The sequence below is a fragment of the Zosterops lateralis genome (genome assembly GCF_965231275.1).
Source record: "Zosterops lateralis genome assembly, chromosome: 2".
Taxonomy (NCBI): Eukaryota; Metazoa; Chordata; class Aves; order Passeriformes; family Zosteropidae; genus Zosterops; species Zosterops lateralis.
This window is the reverse complement of record NC_139763.1, coordinates 77,324,917-77,343,740: the sequence shown is the minus strand read 5'-3', so window position 1 is coordinate 77,343,740 and position 18,824 is coordinate 77,324,917. Positions and strand designations below refer to the sequence as shown.

At 36.9% G+C, this 18,824-nt stretch overlaps 1 protein-coding gene across 1 annotated transcript in view; it reads left to right on the top strand.

Annotated features, from left to right (window-relative positions):
• ARHGAP42 (Rho GTPase activating protein 42) overlaps positions 1-18,824 on the top strand; it is a 138,785-nt gene that overhangs the window by 64,994 nt on the left and 54,967 nt on the right. The window contains exon 4 of the mRNA XM_083854535.1: positions 10,681-10,752. Within this exon, the coding sequence (XP_083710661.1) occupies positions 10,681-10,752 (72 nt within the window). The remainder of the gene's footprint in view (positions 1-10,680; positions 10,753-18,824) is intronic.

Genomic DNA, 18,824 nt, shown 5'->3' with positions numbered 1-18,824 from the left:
TGTCTTTATTAATGGTCATAAAACCAGCCATGCTTCTTAATAATTCAGCTGGATTTTTTTGTCTTGATACTGACCTCTGGTATTCAATTTCTTGAGACAATTATGAAATACTAGCACACTCCCATTTTTATTTCTGTTATCAACTGCTGTTTTTTATTTTTCCATTTCCACATTTGTCTTGTGAATACTTTGTGTTGCTTTTCCAGAAGGCTGTTTCCATTTATATTAGTATTATTTGTGGATCATAGCATCTAAAAGTATTACATTTTTTTATGTAATCTCATATTTTAAAAGATGCTATAAACGTAAAATTTTGGTGTGATTATTTTATTTTAAAAAAATGAATATATTTTAAATGTCTGGTAAAAATTTAAAGACATTTTTGAAGGCTACCATCACATTGTTTTCCTGTTATAATCTAAGTTTATAAAAGTCTCAAAATATGATGGTAGAAGGAAAAGACACAGTTTGGTTTTATTTGGGTCAAATAACTGAAGTATTTAACTTGTTTCTTCATTCACCTATCTATATAAAATTAAATAGCAGTCTTTTGAAACTCAAAATAAAGAATTATGGGAAAAGAGAATATCTGACGTGTTACATGGAGCATGTATGTGGAACATGACTGTTTTCAGTAATCTATTTTTTTAAGCCTTTGTTTTGTGTGTCTTGAAGATGCAAACCAGAATTAACATAAAGGTATTTGTAGCAATTTCACTTCAGCAGTTCTCAGTGCTTGAAAGGCTTCTAATATTCCTCTTCAAACAAATCTGCTTTTTCTAGGCAGATGACATTGTATTATATGCTGTAAATAATTTTTAAGGCTGTCCATAAAGTATACTAGACATCTCATTGCCTCTATGTGTTATCAGAGGCAGCTTTTTCACTGGGCATGTGGCAGGTTTGTAGCCTCTGAATTTACTCCTACATGGAGTGATTGATAATGTAGGTCTGCTACACTTTCTTAACTCAGCAGGAAATTTTGAGCATCAGCTTTTAAAATGTAAGGTAAATTTGGTTTTCCAAACCAAACCATTTAATGGAGGGTGATTATAAATGCAATATCTGTTCACATACAAATGGTAGGAATTGAGTAGCTTCTTCTTAGTGCTGTTCAAAGTCGTGCCTAAAGTATTAGTGGTCTGACAATGCCCAAGAATCTTGTATTTATGACCAAAACAGATTAGCACACAAACGTAAAGACTTAACAGTTCTGGGAGGTAAAATATAATGATATTTTCTCTTCATAAGGCAAGAAAGATGTATTAAGCTTACTACAAATCCTCAAATGGGGAATTTAAAACAGATGGAATGAATATTTAGCTTTTCCCTCCAGAGGAATCACAGATAATGAATGCATTAGGTCAACAAGATAATTAAAAGGAGGTAGCATTAAAAAGAAGTATTAAATGAATGTGTTGATAATACATTTTATCTAAACAGGCCAAACACCATTTTTACATCTTTAAAAAATTTTAATGTATGGAAATCTTGTTGAAACCTTTACTTTCTTTTGCCTGCAATGATAACTTCAGTCATAAATAACTTACCTTATTATGCAAAACAAGAACTATTGAGTCACATTTGAAACTTGCTGCTGTAAATTCATGGTGCAAGTATTCTCATCTAAGTTTGGTTTTACCCTTCCTTACATGTCTTGTCACTCACTGAGCAATACCTACAGAATCCAGACTTGCAGTCATTGAGAGTTGTTTCTAATGGTTGCAGTTCATGAAGAGATGAACAAACCACTAAGAAAAATAATTGTAAGATGCTTGAAGTAATTTGTAAGACACGCTGCATCTTGTATAGTTCTGTTAAACATTTGTTCATTTGGGAATTTCTGGTGTCCTTCTATAAGATATTGTCAGTGGGTAACATAAGATGGCTCTGGAGCAGCACTGAGTGTTTAGAGTCAGATGGTAGGGACTTTTGATTTCTGATGATCCAATTTTTTCTGTTGGTTTCAATGCTCAGCTTCAGTGAGCTGCCTGTGTGAGCCCTCTCTGTCAGACACCAATTAGTTGCCACATTCCAGAGTCAACTGGTGAATCTGGTGTCTTAATACCCGTAAATGACAGAAAGTGTGACTAGAGGAGGCAGCATGCTGCCAGGGGATGGAGGGCAGAATGGTTATTTCTGAGGCTGAATGATGTCCCCTCTCAAAGAGAAGTGATATGCAATGACCGATTTGGATTTAGACAGAAAAAGTAGCCTAGATCACATGAGAAGTTTTGATTACGTACCTGTTTCAGCACTGCACATATAATCAGTTGGTGATAAATATAATACCTATGCTAGAAATTAATTCAGTTAAAGGAGGTATAAAAATATTACTTCATGTTGGGATTAGACTAAGCCATATTTTATATGACCTAATGTAAAAAAATCTAACTAATGTGATCCCTATTTAGCATGATAATAGAGTTAAAATTTGACTATTTTTTCTTTTAACTCTGAAGCAAGTGATTTGTTACACTATTTCATTGGTTGCAGTGCTTTGTTTATTTATTCTTCATCTATTTGGGAGTATGACTATATATGTAGTTCATCTGTTTGATTACATTAGAAGTGCCATATACCTTTGTAAGCGTAACTTAAGACTGTGAAGGTAATGTCACAGTAACCTTTACTGAATCCTGTAATGTCTATAATGTTTTCATTGTCTCTGTTGAATCTAGTTGCTTTCTGCTGAACAAAAAGCAGATCTTACCCAGTCCCAGATTTCTTTGGCTTATCACAGGAATCTTTAAATGGGTTTGCAGTGTCTCTGGGGGAAAGCAGACTTCAAGCCCAGTGGCTCAGATGTTCATTTGCTTTCTTTTGGAAACTTCTAAATACTGTTGTATTAAGCCTTCATACATCTATGCAGAATTACCTTTGTGTAAACAGAGTAGCAAACTTGACTTTGATTGCAGACAACTTCACAATTTCATGATGTGATATATCTTGTCTGAATGGATCACAGGCATCCTGTGCTTATTTCTCCCTGTTCATTGGGAAGGGAAGCTTATGTGGCTGTATGAAGTTCAGAGACCATGGATATCTAATGTTGAGTGACTGAGTTAATTGCCCGGTAAGTCCTTGAGACGCTTTGTCTTGGTGTTGTTACTGAGATGATAATATCCTCTGTCAGATCTTGCTGTTGGCAGTGCATGAACTGATTTATTAGGGGACACCTGAAGTTCCAGATTTTGTGTGGTAGCTGTTACTTGAACTCAAAAATGCGTTTTCTCTTTCTCTATTTTCTTAATGCCAGTCCTTCGAGTTAATACTTCTCTGTTGCTCCTTGGCCCTAAAGCAAGTTAACCAGTGTTAGTACAGCATGGCTTTAAAGGCCCAGGCTTTCAGGGTCATTCATAAGGCTTGACTTCCTGGGAGGAAGAAGGGAACTTCTGCTCCACAGCCATTGCAGACGCAAGGAATATTGGTGCCTCCTTCCAAGAGAATCAAGTTACTGTTTTAATGAAAGGTTGTATTGGACCTTGAGATCGCTGAGTGCTAAAATACCATAAATACTGTCTTTTGTCACAAAGATTGAGCTACCACAAAAAAAAGGTAACATGCTTGAAGGTGATTGGGCTGTATTTGGTAGGTACTTGCTATGTTGTAGCCTCATCTAAGATAGCAGATGTCATCATAACCCTGTTTAGGAGTGTGAACAGCCCAGAAAGCATATGCCTCAACTTTGAGACTGCTGGGGTATAAAGTTAATGAAATGCGGCTTATAAAAAACACTTCATTCATCTGCTGATGTAATGAAAGCATTTTAAACTTAATTATTTTTAATGACATACTGTGCTTAGTAGGATAGTGGGTAGTTGAAAAAGAAAAAAGAAAATAGTGCAAGGGAGTATTTCTAAAATAACGTCAACTCACTCATTCCTGCCAGTGAGCTCCCAAAATACATTGCTTACAAACTATAACTATTTTCTTCCTTGGCTGATACTTGGGAGGAACAAGGGAAACTGCCAAATGGTCAGAGACAGCCTGAGAGAACCTCTTGGTATTTGATATTCACCCCAACTTACAAGACAAAATTACATCTGGTTAATGACTACACGGATAGTCGCAGTACTCTCTGCAAGGTTTGCTTGTTTTTATAATGTGTTTAGGAGTCATATTAGCCTAAGTGGGACTGTTCTTTGATTTTGTTTGTTTATTTTCTTTATTTTTATTCCTTTTTCCCCTTCAACTGGAATTCTGGGAGTAATTCTTGAATTGGCTTCCCTCTTTATTTTTCTTTGTACCATTAGCACACAAAAGGGTACAAGTACAGTCCTGATGCTAAATGTTCTTTGAAGAATGATGAAATGTTTCTTTTCCCTCTCAGCTCAAAGATGTAATTTCTGTTAGTACTAGTCTCAGTTACAGTTGGTGTGATATACATAACTTGGCCTGTAACTTACCTGCACAGGAGACTGGTGGAGAAAAACAGAGAGTTCAAATTAATGTTGGTAGGCTGTTAACTTTGTGAAGGGTCTTACTCCCCTGGAAGGGGAAAGTGAAAAAAATATAAAAATATGTGGGTCTATTTGTGTGAAATATGTGCTGTCTTACAGTTTGCTCAGTAATACAAATTTCTGCAATAGCTCGCTTGAATGGAAGGGTTTAACAGAACTGAACTTCTGATTTCAGAAGTAGCTTTTAATTACTTTTTTCTCTTCTCCTTCAATTTCTAGTTCAACAGCTTGCACCTCTTGGAGTTTTCTTTTTTGTCGTTTTCCTTTGGAATTCCTGGAGTGTCACCACAGTTAAGCATAAAGTCACAGAAAGGACAGTGGATCATATGAAATGCTTGGATAGTCGTTTATGGGATTTGAATATATCAGGGAAATAAACTTTAGATTTGGAGGTCTCTTGATACCATGGAATTCACATTATCCTGAAGAAGGAAAGCATCATGGGCAGAAGGGCTGGAACGAAGCACAGGAGCAGTGAGCCAGTGTCTCCAGCAAAGGAGTCCTAGAGTCCTGCATGGACTTAAAGCAAAACTGATTATGGAAGTGGAAAGCTCTGACAGTGATAGGATCACTCTCTCTTGTCCTACCTACTGTTAGTTCTCTGTGCCAGAAAGTTTTGAGCTCCACCAGAAGATTTGGGTTTCATTAGGATATGAGTAGGATTGTCAAATTCCATCAAAAAGTATCCTAAACTACCTCACATCTTAAGGTCTTACCAGCAGTCTCCTTTACAAGATCAAGTATAGTTCTCCACAAATGAGGTTGTCTGGTTTCTAGTTCTTCAGATAAGTTCTGTTCTAATATTTTGTGAGGACTCCGCAGAGAAAGGACTGACCTTTCTGTGTTAAAGGTAGCCTTTGCATATGCTCTTCTCTAATTTTTTATTATATTAACAAAGAATCACTTCAGGTTTGACACTACATAATGTATTTTTAAACATAAACTATGCAATATAGAAAATTGAAGTTCACTTGAAAACACTTGAGGAAAAACCTGATCTAGTGGAAAGCATTTCTGCCCATGACAGAGGGTGGAACCTGATGATCTTTAAGGTCTCTTCCAACCCAAGCCATTCTTTGATTCATATCTATAACTACTCCCAGACTTGATTAGGATGTGATTTATAAACATCCCCTTGTGGCAATGTATTAATACCACTTGATACAGCTTTGGATTTTGGTAAGAAGGTGAACGTTGTTTTACACATTGTACATGGAAGTATCTAGCCTATGTTATTAATTGTCTGTAGTTAAAACTTCATAGTCTTCTCAATCTCCTTTAACATCAGCTTTACTTTAAATAAAGTGGTAGTTATATTTTTAGGAAATTACCACAAGCTTGGATATTGCTTGATGTCATCCTTTTTTTTTCTTTGTAAAGGTGAGAGGTCTTAAGATGAACTTCAAGTATATTATTTAAGTCTGTGATTTATCTGTGTAGTTTTCTGTACAAAGCTGTAAAAATATTTGTCTTGCTAAGTTCAAGTAGTTACAGGCATTGAAATTCACAATATTAACTTTGTGTAATATTTACACTTTTTAACTTCTAAAACAAAAACTGTGCACTTAAATACATAACTAGAGTTTTATCGTGGCATGCTTATATTCTTTGTAGCATGCAATTTGATACGTAACTTATGATAAAAGTTATATGTAAAAGCCTGGTTGTCTGTATTTGGTCTCAACTGTTGTATTTAAAGTTGTATTGATTAGAGCAGTTGATACAGGCCTCAGACTGAAAGAACAGGTATTTTGATTAGATGTTAGGAATTGGGGGAAAGATTTAAAATTAAATTACATCTTTTTGTCTAGTAGAGAAATTTTTCCAAATTAGAAATACATTATTATGCATGTATTAACTATAATATTTGTTGTACCCTTTGAATGAATTTCATTTGTGTTTTCTAGAAGTCTTATACTGACATGAAAAAAGTTAGTATTTGTCAGCATTCAGAATTTGCGAGTCATTCAGTATTTCAGGGAAATGAGTTCTATTTACTATGTGCTAGTGTGGTCATTCTGTGTTGCCATGAAAAGTAGTCATAGCAGATTCTGGAACAAAAAATATTTTTCCAAGATACACTGTATAAACTCAAAAGCTTTTCGTAGTTAAAATGTTCTCTACCATTCAGATAAGTTTAATATAAATCTTAATTCTGTTACTGCAAATTTGCCTCACTTAAGTTGTTGCTGTCTTCTTCTGGCAATTTGTAAATCTATTAGCTCAATTCTTTCTGTGATCTACCTTGTCCTCATCCCTGCAAGTGAAAATACAAAGCTCAAAAGGTATTGACTGTTCTTGTTAATACACTGTAGACACTAAGGTGAAGATAAAAGCCTACAAAACAATTCAGGACTTAAAATTTGTCTGTATTGTTAGTATTTAAAAAATAATTAGCAGTAGGATCTATGTTTTAGTGGCATCGACAACTTAAGTGGCTTCACCATGTTGTCTCAAAGGCTGTCAGAGTGTATTGAAATGTTGCAGTTATGCAAACAATTACCAGCCTCATAAGTTGTCCAAACTGCCTTAGAAAAAGTATTTCGAATTTCTAAATGCTTCTTTTTCAGATATATTTTACATCTTCTGGGTGGTTTTATTGGGACTTATTTCAATGGAGCTTTTATCAACAAGTAGAATTAGCTATAACTAAATGGAATTATATATACCAAAGATAAAAAACTGAATAAGTTTTTAGTTTAGAAAAAACTGTTTCTTTAGTACTGTATCTAATATGACTCTCTCCAATGTCAAAGTAATATTCTTGTATTATGTCTGCTAATACTTGTCTAGCATCTTAATTAAAAAAAGACTGATGAACTGTCAGTAGATTAAAATTGTGTTATTCTGGTTTTTTTTTTTTTTTTTCCTTTTTCTGGAGAAAGACTATTGCTTTTGCCAGACAAGAGAAACAGTCACATAATTTGACTGACTGCCACATGTTAACCATGCTGAGCACTGGAACGGTGTAACATTCAAAAACTGTTAGATCAAGAAAATGTAGCTTCTCTAAAGGTGTGACTAATCTGAATAAGCTTGGAAGGTTAAGATCCATATTTTAAACACAGTATGGATTTCTGAAGTTTCTGTTTACAAAAACTGTTACAGTTTTTTTGCCATTGTTTCCTGTTCCCAGTGTCCCTTATTTCAACCTAGCACAATAACTGAGTAAGAGAGGGATTATCTTCTTGGCAGGAAAAAAGTTACTCTATTAGGACCACACAGTGAAAATCTCAAATTATCTAAAGCAATCCGAGTTTCACAGAAATAGTCATGGGAGTATTGGATTGCTACTTTAAAAGGGGACACAGACAATTGGAGGAGGAGGGGGGTGGAGGGGCTGTATGCTGATTTATAACCCTTAAGAAGGAAACTGTAAGGTAGTTGCAGTGATAGTAATTGACAAAGAAAGGAAATCAATAAGCTAATATGTAAGGCGACAATTCTTTTTTCTCTATAATTTTCACTTTCCAAAAGCTAGGCACAACCTGGTGGAAATTGATGGAAGTCTTTACACAGTGGAGCATTCTGTATCTTGTAATACTGGCTGTTGAAATCAATCTGCTGGGATTTTCTTACGTCCTTTGCCGCCACATTCTCCCTCCCCAAAACCAAAGCCTATTTCTTGCCTAGCTCCTAATCTTGCTGAGAAATGAATTGTCACAATATGGCTCTTGCCAGTAGAACCTTTCAGCCCAAGGATCAGCTTGCAGTGTGTTCTGTTGAAGTGGTTTATCTATTCAGGGGCACAGGCCCCATGTAGATAAAAGCCTGGCAATGCCTGCTGTCCATTCCCACTTCATGTATCACTGTGGGAGTAGTAACATTGTACTTCAGCCCAGCAAAGCCACTTCTCAGATTAATCCTCTCATATGCTGCCTATGTCTATGTTCTTCCATGGTGTTTGAAGCAGGATTCTCTTTTTCCAGGATACTTCATTTGCTTTGCAGCAGCTTTGAGCAAGATGGGTAGGAGCTGTGTTTAAGTCACTTTAATGCTGTCAAGAGGAAAATATATGCAGCGAGGTCTCCTAGTGTGGCATGGAGGCTGCATGACCATGGTGACACTGAGTCAAGGGAGGGACTATCCGGCTCCACATGGGGTTAGTTTGCCTGGAAATGACAAGCAACAGGAATGGTAGTGACTGCTGGTATCAGAAGTAACTACTTAATAATATGCATATGTCTCCCTTAATTGGACTATGACATGTTTCGCAATGAATCTAAAGGGCAGAGAAAAACCGAGTTTGGGATGTGGGAAAAAACAAACAAACAAAAAAACCCCACCAAAAACACACACACACACACACAAAAACAAAAACAAAAAAAAAGCAACCCCCCCCCAAAAAAAAAAACCCCAAAAACAACAAAAAAAACCCCCAAACAAACAAACAAAAAACCAAACCATACATGCACATTTACATATCAGTAAATCCAGCTACCATTTGTGATTTCTATGTGTGTTGCTAAAAGCTCTGTACATGTTCTGTAAGCAACCAAAACTTTCAACTGCTGCTTCCAGGCATATGCACTGCAACTTAGCTTGGTAGTAGGCAAGTAATTTACGTTTTGCACTGCTTAGTGCTTTAGTGATCCTTGGGATTGAAATTATCTTTTGCTAAGTGCCTGCGCATTGCCTTGTAAAAGGTGGTGAGTCCCAGTTAGATTACTGGATGACAGCTAAAAATCTGTATGTTATTGGGAAGCATCCACCTGGAGAGTAATGTAGCACTGTAGTCTGGTCCAGTGGAACTGATGAAGACTGTTGAATGCAATGAAAACATTCCTCCTCATCACCTGTGCCTGATTTTTGTTTTTAAATTTAGCACATTTTAATCACAGTATCACAAGCATTTCAGTGTTGCCATTGCTGTCTTAGACTGCAGTTCATAAGAGTGTCAAAGGTATCTCAGCTTCTCCTGAAACTTTGTCCTGCTGGGAGATGCGGCAATTCTGTGTTCTTTAGAATTGTAATGTTAAGTTTGGGAAGAAAGAAATTGTGTTTGTATTTTAATGGGTTTATTCTAGATATGGTTTTTATTACACCCTTTTGGAAAGTTTCTGTGCTCAACTGACAATGTGATTTATCAATTACTGTTATGAAAGAACCACAAGAACTGTATTCATTAGCATTTGACTTAGGTACATGTTAGCTTTGCCCAGACCACTAAACCTGCCAAAGCCCAAATTATGAGTATTGGTAAAGATTTTACTGGTGCAGAGAAAAAAAGCTATTTGTACAGAAAACCCAGAGTTTTGCCTGTAGTCAGTATAATAGAATATTGTAATATGCTTTATTGTGCTTTATTTCTGATATGTTGGCAGTTTTTAGTTTCTCTGATTTTCATCAGCAAAGACAATTTGACTGGTTATTTTTCCTGTCCCTAAAAGGCATATGGGGAAATTATGTTACCTTTCCTTGGTGAGTGGGATGATGGCTTGGCTGCCATTTATATTCTGCTGCATGTCTGTTTCCAGTCCCAAATGACTACAGACTGCTTTGGGTGATTGCTGCTGGGAATGGGTTTCAGGGAGGTGTTCCCAGGGCTGGATTTACACTAAATAAACAGAGGCCATGAGGGGAAAACTGTGTTTCATTAGGAACTCTGGTTTAGGTTAAAGGGATAAAAATAGCTGCAGGACATCTCAAATTAGTTTAAAAACTAGAAAAAGTGAAGGAAAACAATGTAGAGTATTCATTTTTAAGTGCTCACTTATCTTTTTAGAGTTCTCTGCCTTACTCTCTTCTGTTCAGTGTACCTAGGTCTATAATCCAAAGTGATAGCAAAAAGATTCAGCTGTCAAAGTTTCAGATTCCATAAACACAGACTTTTTTAGTCACTGCTGTCAGTATTCATGTGTTTATCTTCTTTGTTCTGCCAAAACATGTTCCTGAAAGTTTTAGTTTTCTATTCTGGTTTTAGGCAATTTGCAAGAAGTGGAAGTAAAGTACCAGAAAACCTCCTGCATATTAGAGAGAAAATTACTGCATCTCTCATTACAATTGCTTTAGTTATTCATAAAAACATTTCATAGTAGACTAGTGTACATGTGTGTTGTATGCTTTCTGTAAAGAAAATGTAATTACTTGCCTTCTGCTCTTACCAGAATGTTTCGGACATGCATTTTTCAGTCTTGCACATTGGCAGAGTTACAGTGACTCCACTTTCTGCGAATACTCTGTATTAAGAAGATATCCTTTATGTTTAACTTTGCAGATCCAGAATGCTAATGATGTGCTAATAGCACCACTGGAAAAGTTTCGAAAAGAGCAAATAGGAGCAGCAAAAGTAAGTGGCTGGGGTTGTTTTTCATTTAATGTTTATTTGAGTTTATCAGTGTGTTTTGAAGACTGGACTGAAAACAAGCACTTTGTATTCAAACAGACTTGATGCCATCCTCATTAATATGTTAGTAAATTTGCTTCAGAGGAGGAGACAATTTAGAAATGGAGCTTAAAGACTGATAATATGCATAGAACACAGCTCTTGCTACTGTTGCACATTCCTGCCATCTGGCATTGTGTTCATCATCTGATGTCTGCATTTACATTATGCTGCATCTTGGGTTTACTCAGAACCAGAAGGAGGATTCAAACAGCTGCTATGAGTCTCTGAAGCGAACCTTTTATAAAGACAGAAGACAGTTTCAGCATGATCCCTGCCTCTGCTTTCCTTCTCCTCTTTACATGGCTGAACATGAACTGTGGTTCATGTTCATTCTGGCAGAGTATCCATCTTAATATTCTCTGAGGATTTTCACAAGGTGGAAGTACTCCAGTTGGTAATTTTATCTGGTTCTTTGAAGTTAAGTGTTATATCTGTGAGAGAGACAATGCAGGTTGTCTATACCAGGGTTCAGTAGTCAGCCCAGAAAATTAGATATATTGGGGAAAAATATGTTGGAATTAACTGTTAGTCTAGAAAAGCTGTTTTCAGTCTGACCCTGATCCCATCTGAGTGGCTATGGGTGACTGCTTTGATCACAGTCTCTGAGCTGTGCATGCAGGCTGTGGTAGTCAGTTAGAGGTTATGGTTAGTAACAGCTCTTTCTGTCTGCATAAATACACTAGTTCTGAAGCATTTTGCATCTTATATTAGTGCTCATAAAATTTTCTGAGAAACGTTCCATTTGTAAGGTTAAATGAATACAAAAAAAGCTCTCTGATATTGCAGGTGAGATTGTTCTTGTGCTGTACTCAAAGAAACTCAGAAAAAGAACAGAGCTATTGGAAAAAGACACCAGAGGTTTATACTTCTTGTACTGCTATTGTGAATGTGTAACAAACACATGGGACTGCTTCCACACAGGAACTAAGTAGATGTTTGTGAAGAATTTTTACTGTGAACTTAAGGTCACATTTCTCTGAAGTGGGTGTTCTGTACCCTTTCACTTGATATGTTTTTGTGTACAACAACATTCTTCTCTTGTCCCACCCCTATGCTGCTGTGAGATGCAGAGCTGGGAGTTTATTGACTATGCTGCACAAATCAGAATTTAATCCCAGCACAAAATTATTTTTAATTTTCAGTAGGTTTTAGTAGTGTCATATGGTTCTTTGTAGTATTGTTTCATTTCGTAATCTCATAGTTTAAGGGATATCATTCTTCAGAGCACCCAGTTTGAAAGCTTAACCCGCCATACTACTGTCTGTCTTGCTGCCTGACAGCGACAATCCATAGGTGGTTCACAGGACTCTCTGCAGAACTCTGTAAGACACTCAGGTTTCCTTTGAATATATCACTCTAGTGAATGTCAACTCATACATAATGATCTAATTGAAGATGACTCCTTTGTTTTTTGTATCATCAAGAATATTAAAGGCAGGGCACTACAGGACAGGTTGAGGCCTCTCTCTGTCTGTTTGGTATATGACAATAGCTGGTTTCTTTTCCATATCTCTTCCATGTAAAATATGGCATCTGCTCCTCTTAGAGTTGCTGTTTTGACTTGTCTGTGGTCACACTACACTGTATAGAATGAGTTCAGGAGGGATCCTGGCTCAGCTAACTCTTATTCCAGTGTCTAATGCACTTTATTATGTATGCAGTGCTGTGTGTTTTGGAAAGTCCAGGATACTTGGCTTGACACATGGATACCCTAAAGAGAGCTCTCTCCTAGGTCATTGTTTTATAAAATGTCAAACAAACATATTTTCTAGCATTGCACATGGAGTTTAACTGCCAAACTCAGAAATGAGAGATTCAGAACCCTGTCATAATCAAGTGTGATTTTTGCCTTTGAATTTGCCTTTGAATTGATTTTTATCAGTGGAAGCAATTACAGTTGGCCTTTAACTAAATGGTATCAATACAAACAAGTCAGAGCTTAATCACATTCAGTATTGTTTTTCTAGTAATTACAAAATAGCAACTTATGATTTCGGAATAATGAGACCCATATGAAACAGAGTAGAAATGTGGGCTTTGTGAAACTCATTATTGGTAAAGTGGAGAATATGTTCAGATTGCTTCCTCCTACTTTGGTTCATTGGATCAGCCCTTGAGCTCTTATAAATATAGAATGAGTTGAGCTTGCTGGTTATTTATCTGCAGTTAATGAAGGTTTGCACAGAGATTTGGCTCTTTGAACTCCTCTGGGATGATCTGTGCTGATAGTCAAACAAAAGATAGAGATGTTTTCTTGTTGTTTGGATTTTAGCAGCAAGTTTCATGGAAGACTGAGAATGTCACTTTTTATTTGTGGTCTTTTCTAGACATATCATTTGACTGGATCTTACCAGGTCCACAGCAGGTCTGAGGTGTTTTTTCCCCTGTAATGTTAGTCTACAAAAGTGTGTAGTACAGTATTCATAGCAAATCCAAACTTGCTTCTGTTTCTCTATCATACCTCTCCTGCCCAAAACCCCAAAACATTTCTGTATGTTGCTCTCTGAAGAGAAACCAGAGATGTCTCAGCTCACTGGAAGCTGGTGAAAGTTGTGCCAGTTTTCAAGAAGTGCAAGAAGGAGGACCCTAGAAACCACAGACTTGTTAGTCTGGCTTCAGTGCCTGGTAAAGTTATGGAGAAGATTATTCTGGGAGGTATTGAAAAACACCTGAAAGACAATGCAGTCATTGGTGACAGCCAGCATGGCTTCATAAGGGGAAAGTCCTGCTTGTCTAACCTGATTTCCTTTAATGACAAGCTAACCTACCTGGCTGATCAAGGGAAGCCAGCTGATGTAATCTTTCCATGCTGTCACAGGATCCTTCTGGACAAAATGTCCAGCATTCAGCTGAACAAACACATCATCCTGTGGGTGGGAATTGGCTCATGGGTCAGGCACAAAGGGTTTTAATGAGTGGGGTGGCATCAGACTGGTGACCTGTCACTAGTGGGTTCCACGGGGCTCCATCCTCTGGCCTGTGCTCTTCAACATCTTCATAAATTTTTTTGGACACAGGACTGGAAGGGATACAAAGCAAGTTTGCAGATGGTGGAAAACTGAGAGGAGTTGTTGACTCCCTCAGAGACAGGGAAGCCCTGCAGAGAGACCTGACAGTCTGCAGGTCCGTGCAGACCCTGCACAGACTAGAGGACTGTGCAGTCACCAACCAGTTGAAATTCAACAAGGAAAAGTGCTGGATTCTGCACCTAAGATGGTTCAAGCCTGGATGTATAGACAGAAGGTGCTGGAAACCAATGCTGCACAAAGGGACCTGGGGGTCCTGGTCAGTGACAAGCTGGACATGAGGCAGCAGTGCCCTGGCAGCCAGGAGGGCCAACCCTGTCCTGGGGACATCAGGCACAGCACGGCCAGCTGGGCAAGGGAGGGGATTGTCCCCTCTGCTCTGAGCTGGGGCAGCCTCACCTCCAGTGCTGGGGTAGCTTTGGGTGCCACAATGTAAGACAGGAAGCTATTAGAAAGTGTCCAAAGGAGGGCTATGAAGTTGGTGAAGGGTCTAGAGGGGAAGCAATACAAAGAGACACTGAGATCATTTGATGTGATCAGCCTGGAGAAGAGGAAACTGAGGGAAGACTTTATCACAGTCTGCAGCTTCCTCATGAGGGGAAGCAGAGGGGCAGGCACTGATCTCTTTACTGTAGTGACCAGTGACAGGACCCGAGGAAATGGTCTGAAGCTTAGGCAGGGGAGGTTTAGGTTGGATATTTAAAAAAGGTTTCACTAGAGAGTGTTTGGGCACTGGAATAGGCTCCCCAGGGCAGTGGTCACAGCACCAGCCTGACAGAGTTCAAGAAACATTTGGACAACGCTCTTGAGTACATGATGTGTCTCTTGGGGCTGGTGCTGTGCAGGGCCAGGAGCTGGACTTGAGCATCCTTTTGGGTCCCTTCTAACTTATCATATTCTGTGATTTTGTGATTCTGTGGATTGTGCAAACTTCCACAGGATAGCTAATAGTAATGTCACATTTCTAGAGCTTTCACTTTGCAATTAATTTGCATCATAATATCTTATGGACAAACATTTAAAGAGATTGGGTATAGAAATAGGAGATTGGTATGCCTTTAGCATTGGCAGTGTTAGCAGTAGAGATCCAAGCAGCTGTTGGGTGTTGGACTCTGTCTTCTAATCGGATTTTGACATTATAAATTTTAGTATCCTATTAGGCTGTGTTTCCAAATTCTGTGGAAAAAAATATTAGATAGTTGTGTTACCAATATATAAACCAAGAAATTATATTAGGTACTACTGTGAGATTTTGCTGGGGGGAAGGTTATGTGAGAGAGCACTTAAAAGTGATTTCTGGGCTTTTTCCTTTCTTTTACAAAACACAGATGAAATCCAGTTGATGATAAATACAAGCAGACCCCACTCTCCCAAGGGAAAAAAAAGGGGAAAATATTATAAATTATGAGAATCATCATTTTGTTTTAGTGATACATAAGTTCACAAGATTTTTGCTACCATGATGAATATCCTATAGATGTGTTTAATATAGAGAATGAGATTATTTTTTTCTTCAAAACTATAATGAGTTTAGGCAAAAATATCATCACGGAAATCAAAAAGAATATGGAGGATAAAATGTATCCTGTTGATGTTACAAAGCTATATTTTAAATACAAGGACAGTATAAACTCAGAGTGCAAAGTTCAAGTGTTTTTGGAACATCAGAAGAATAACATTAAAGACCAATTCTTCACATGCACTTCAAAAACCTGAAGGTACCCAATAAATTTGAGAAACATTCCTCAAAAAACATTAGTGTTTGTAATCTAACCAGCAATATACAAATCTACATCACTTGCTCTTCTTGATTTATACTACTTGCTCTTCTGTTTTTATTGCACATATTTCAGTTATTCCATTTCTGTACACACTCAGTTTAAATAAAGCTGAGGTCTCTCCAGAGACTACACAAACCCAGCTTTGCATTGGACAGCCTGTTGATTTACTCCATCTGAGTTTGAAAAAATGACCTCTCCAATTATTGTAGCAAGGAGAGCAGAAGCCGGGTGAGGTAACTGGGAAAGGATTCCAGGCACGAAGCCTTTTGCCTTATTTGGTCAATGTGGTTTGCGAGGCCCCAGCTGGTAACTCTGGTGAGCTCATTGTGTGATGTGTTATGGACAATAAAGCCAAACCTTCCCCTTTCTTTTTATCCATTGAGTACAGTATTCAGCAGTATTTGTTCCAATATTCATTGACCTTTAATACAACTTAAATTAGATCAAAGACAACAGAAGCAATTTTGGTTTTAAGATTTAAAAGGAGAGTTTTGTTTCCTCCTTACAATTCTATCTGTTTGTTTCATAAAATGATTTATTTTGGCCAGGAGGATTAGTTTTTATCATTATTTAATTTCATTCATTTATTCAAAGCTGTGAATTCCTTTCTCTTTGGGAAACAAATCCATATTCATTGCTGGGATTAATTTTCCCACATCTTTGCTCACATCTATCTTCACATTTAGGCATGCAGGAGGTAGCACGTTCTCTCTGTGTTTAATTTGGATTGTCTGGAAATTAAGGAACATGAAACAAACAAAACCTCCCATTTTTTAAGCTCTTTCAGAAAGCTGTCAAAGCAGAGTTTTAGATTGGTATCTAAGATGGTTAGAAATACCAGAATGCCCATTTGGTGAACCACTTTCCTTGGTATCTGATCAAATCATAGCACTTGTTGTCCTTTAATTGAGAAAAATGAGTGAGCTGGCAGGAGGTGGGTACAGCAGGAGGTGTTTCATTACAAGTGGCATCTGTCACTCAAGGTTTGGTATTTGCATCCACTAGATTTGGTGTGTTTTAATGTCAGTCTGAACTGGAGAGAGACAGGGCCAGGAAAAGGAAGCACAGAGAGAGGGCAGGCAAGGAGAATTATTGATGGCTAAATATTTTGAGTTAAAATGCAACAGTTGCTCAAAAACTGTTATACCAGTTACCTGATTTATTTTTTTTTTTGATAACTTATTCCATAGGCAAGGAAATGCAGGGGATCAAACCTCTTTCTACTTCAGCCAGGCTTTTTTTATAACACTCTACGTGAGTCATTGTAATGTAGTTTAGATGGGGCTTAGTCTGAGAAACCCAGTCTGTCACAGGAACTCATAGGAAAAGGGCAGTGAGTTTTGTTTATAGGAGAGACTGTCTGGTTAGGGAGAAGTCATCACTTAAAAGATCCCATGGGATAATTTGAGATCAGTCTGTTGTTTTGTTTTTGGTAATGGCCAGGTAAAAAAAATCTGGTGGTATTGCCATAGGTTGCTGAGATAGAGGAGGAGGTCTGGAGGATTGGGAATAAGATGTAAGATTAAATAACTGAGCATAAGGAACTGAGGCTACTCAATGGTCATGAGATGGCTGTATGCCAGAAAGTCCACTGTACTGACAAATAACTCATGGCAATCTCTTTTAGGTGTTATAGGTTAATAGGCATCTGACTCTGGTAGATAGAGAAGTACAAATTCTCTTTAGCTTTTCTTTTGCTTAAATCCTCAGGTTTTGGTTAAAGTTTCTGAACTGTGAAAGTTGTCAATTGGACTTAAAAATACATTTCATTCCAAGGTTTTGGTCCTAGAACACTTTTATTTGAGAAATAATCCCATATATGCTGTCTAATCTGATATTTTTCTTAAACTAGTATTAACAAATGCAAGAACTCTGAAATCAGAGCTTGCATTTAATGAAAACGTATACGGTATATATAGTATAAAATTTATATAATACATTTTATTTAGTATATAGTATTTATTTATTTTATATTTAGTAAATTTTATATAGTATAAAATTATTTTTTTAAATAGATCAAATGTATTTTCCCTTATTTATTCAAATATATGTAGGGAAATATCAAGCAGTGAAAGACTTTTTTTGCCACAAAAAAAAATAAATTGTAATGTCAGTATGATTAGCAATAGCTTCTTCTACACTTGCATGTGTGAAATATTTGGGAACTTTCAAAAACAGTGGTGAAGAGCCCAGTATGCATACATTTCATCTAAAAAAGTCTTACTTTCTCCTGTGCAGAGCCAAAATATTAAACTGGGAGGCAATGCTGGCTGAGCACATGGACCTAGAGTCTTTTTGAAGCGACTGGTCCTCTTGGGACAGCTCTTGTTATGCAAATAAAGCAAAATTATTTTCTCAATGCAGTTTGCTTCAGTTCAATTACTGTTTCATCCAAAGTTGATAAGCCTTTAGGAAATTAACAGAAAAAAAAAAAAAAAAAAAAAAAAAAAAAAAAAAAAAAAAAAAAAAAAAAAAGACAACAATCCTAAAAGCTTGTTTCACTTTTAGTGTATTATATTAAAAAATGAGAGTGAAAACTCAAATCTCGTAACTAAAAGATTGTGGACACAGTGATTAAAAACTGATGGTTCAGTCTGTTAATTACAGGTGTTTGTGAGAAAACAGTTAATGTTATGTGCATAATCAGTTTTAATAAATTCTGTTAAATGCAGTCTTTCTGTTATAAGTGAGTGTGATTAACTGGCTCACTGACTAAAACCGGTTTCTGAAGCTGTGTTTTTTCTGCAGTTTAATAAGATTCTAATTTGCATCATAAAGAAAACAGATATAAATTAAGGATAAATAAATTAGTCTCCTGTAGTAAATTGGAAAACAATTTACTATTCTGCCGTAACATTTAAGAATAAAGGCTTAGAATAAATGTGTTAATTGGTGGAGTTGTTTAAGTGAGCATGCAGTGTACCTTTCTTGGCAAAAACCATATTTTTTAAAAATCTACAGCTAGTAAAAAAAAACCAAATTAAAACTTAGATAGTATTGTCCTTTTCACTAGAAAAGAACAAAAGAACATAAAAATGCAAGAAAACTTGGACATCTTCTAATGAAATTAAAGCTTTTTTCTTGCTAATCTGCTGCAGCCTGCTGTAGTTCGTGTCACAGGAAGGACTCCAAAGGTTGCATCCTGACCTTGCACAGCTACTAGAGT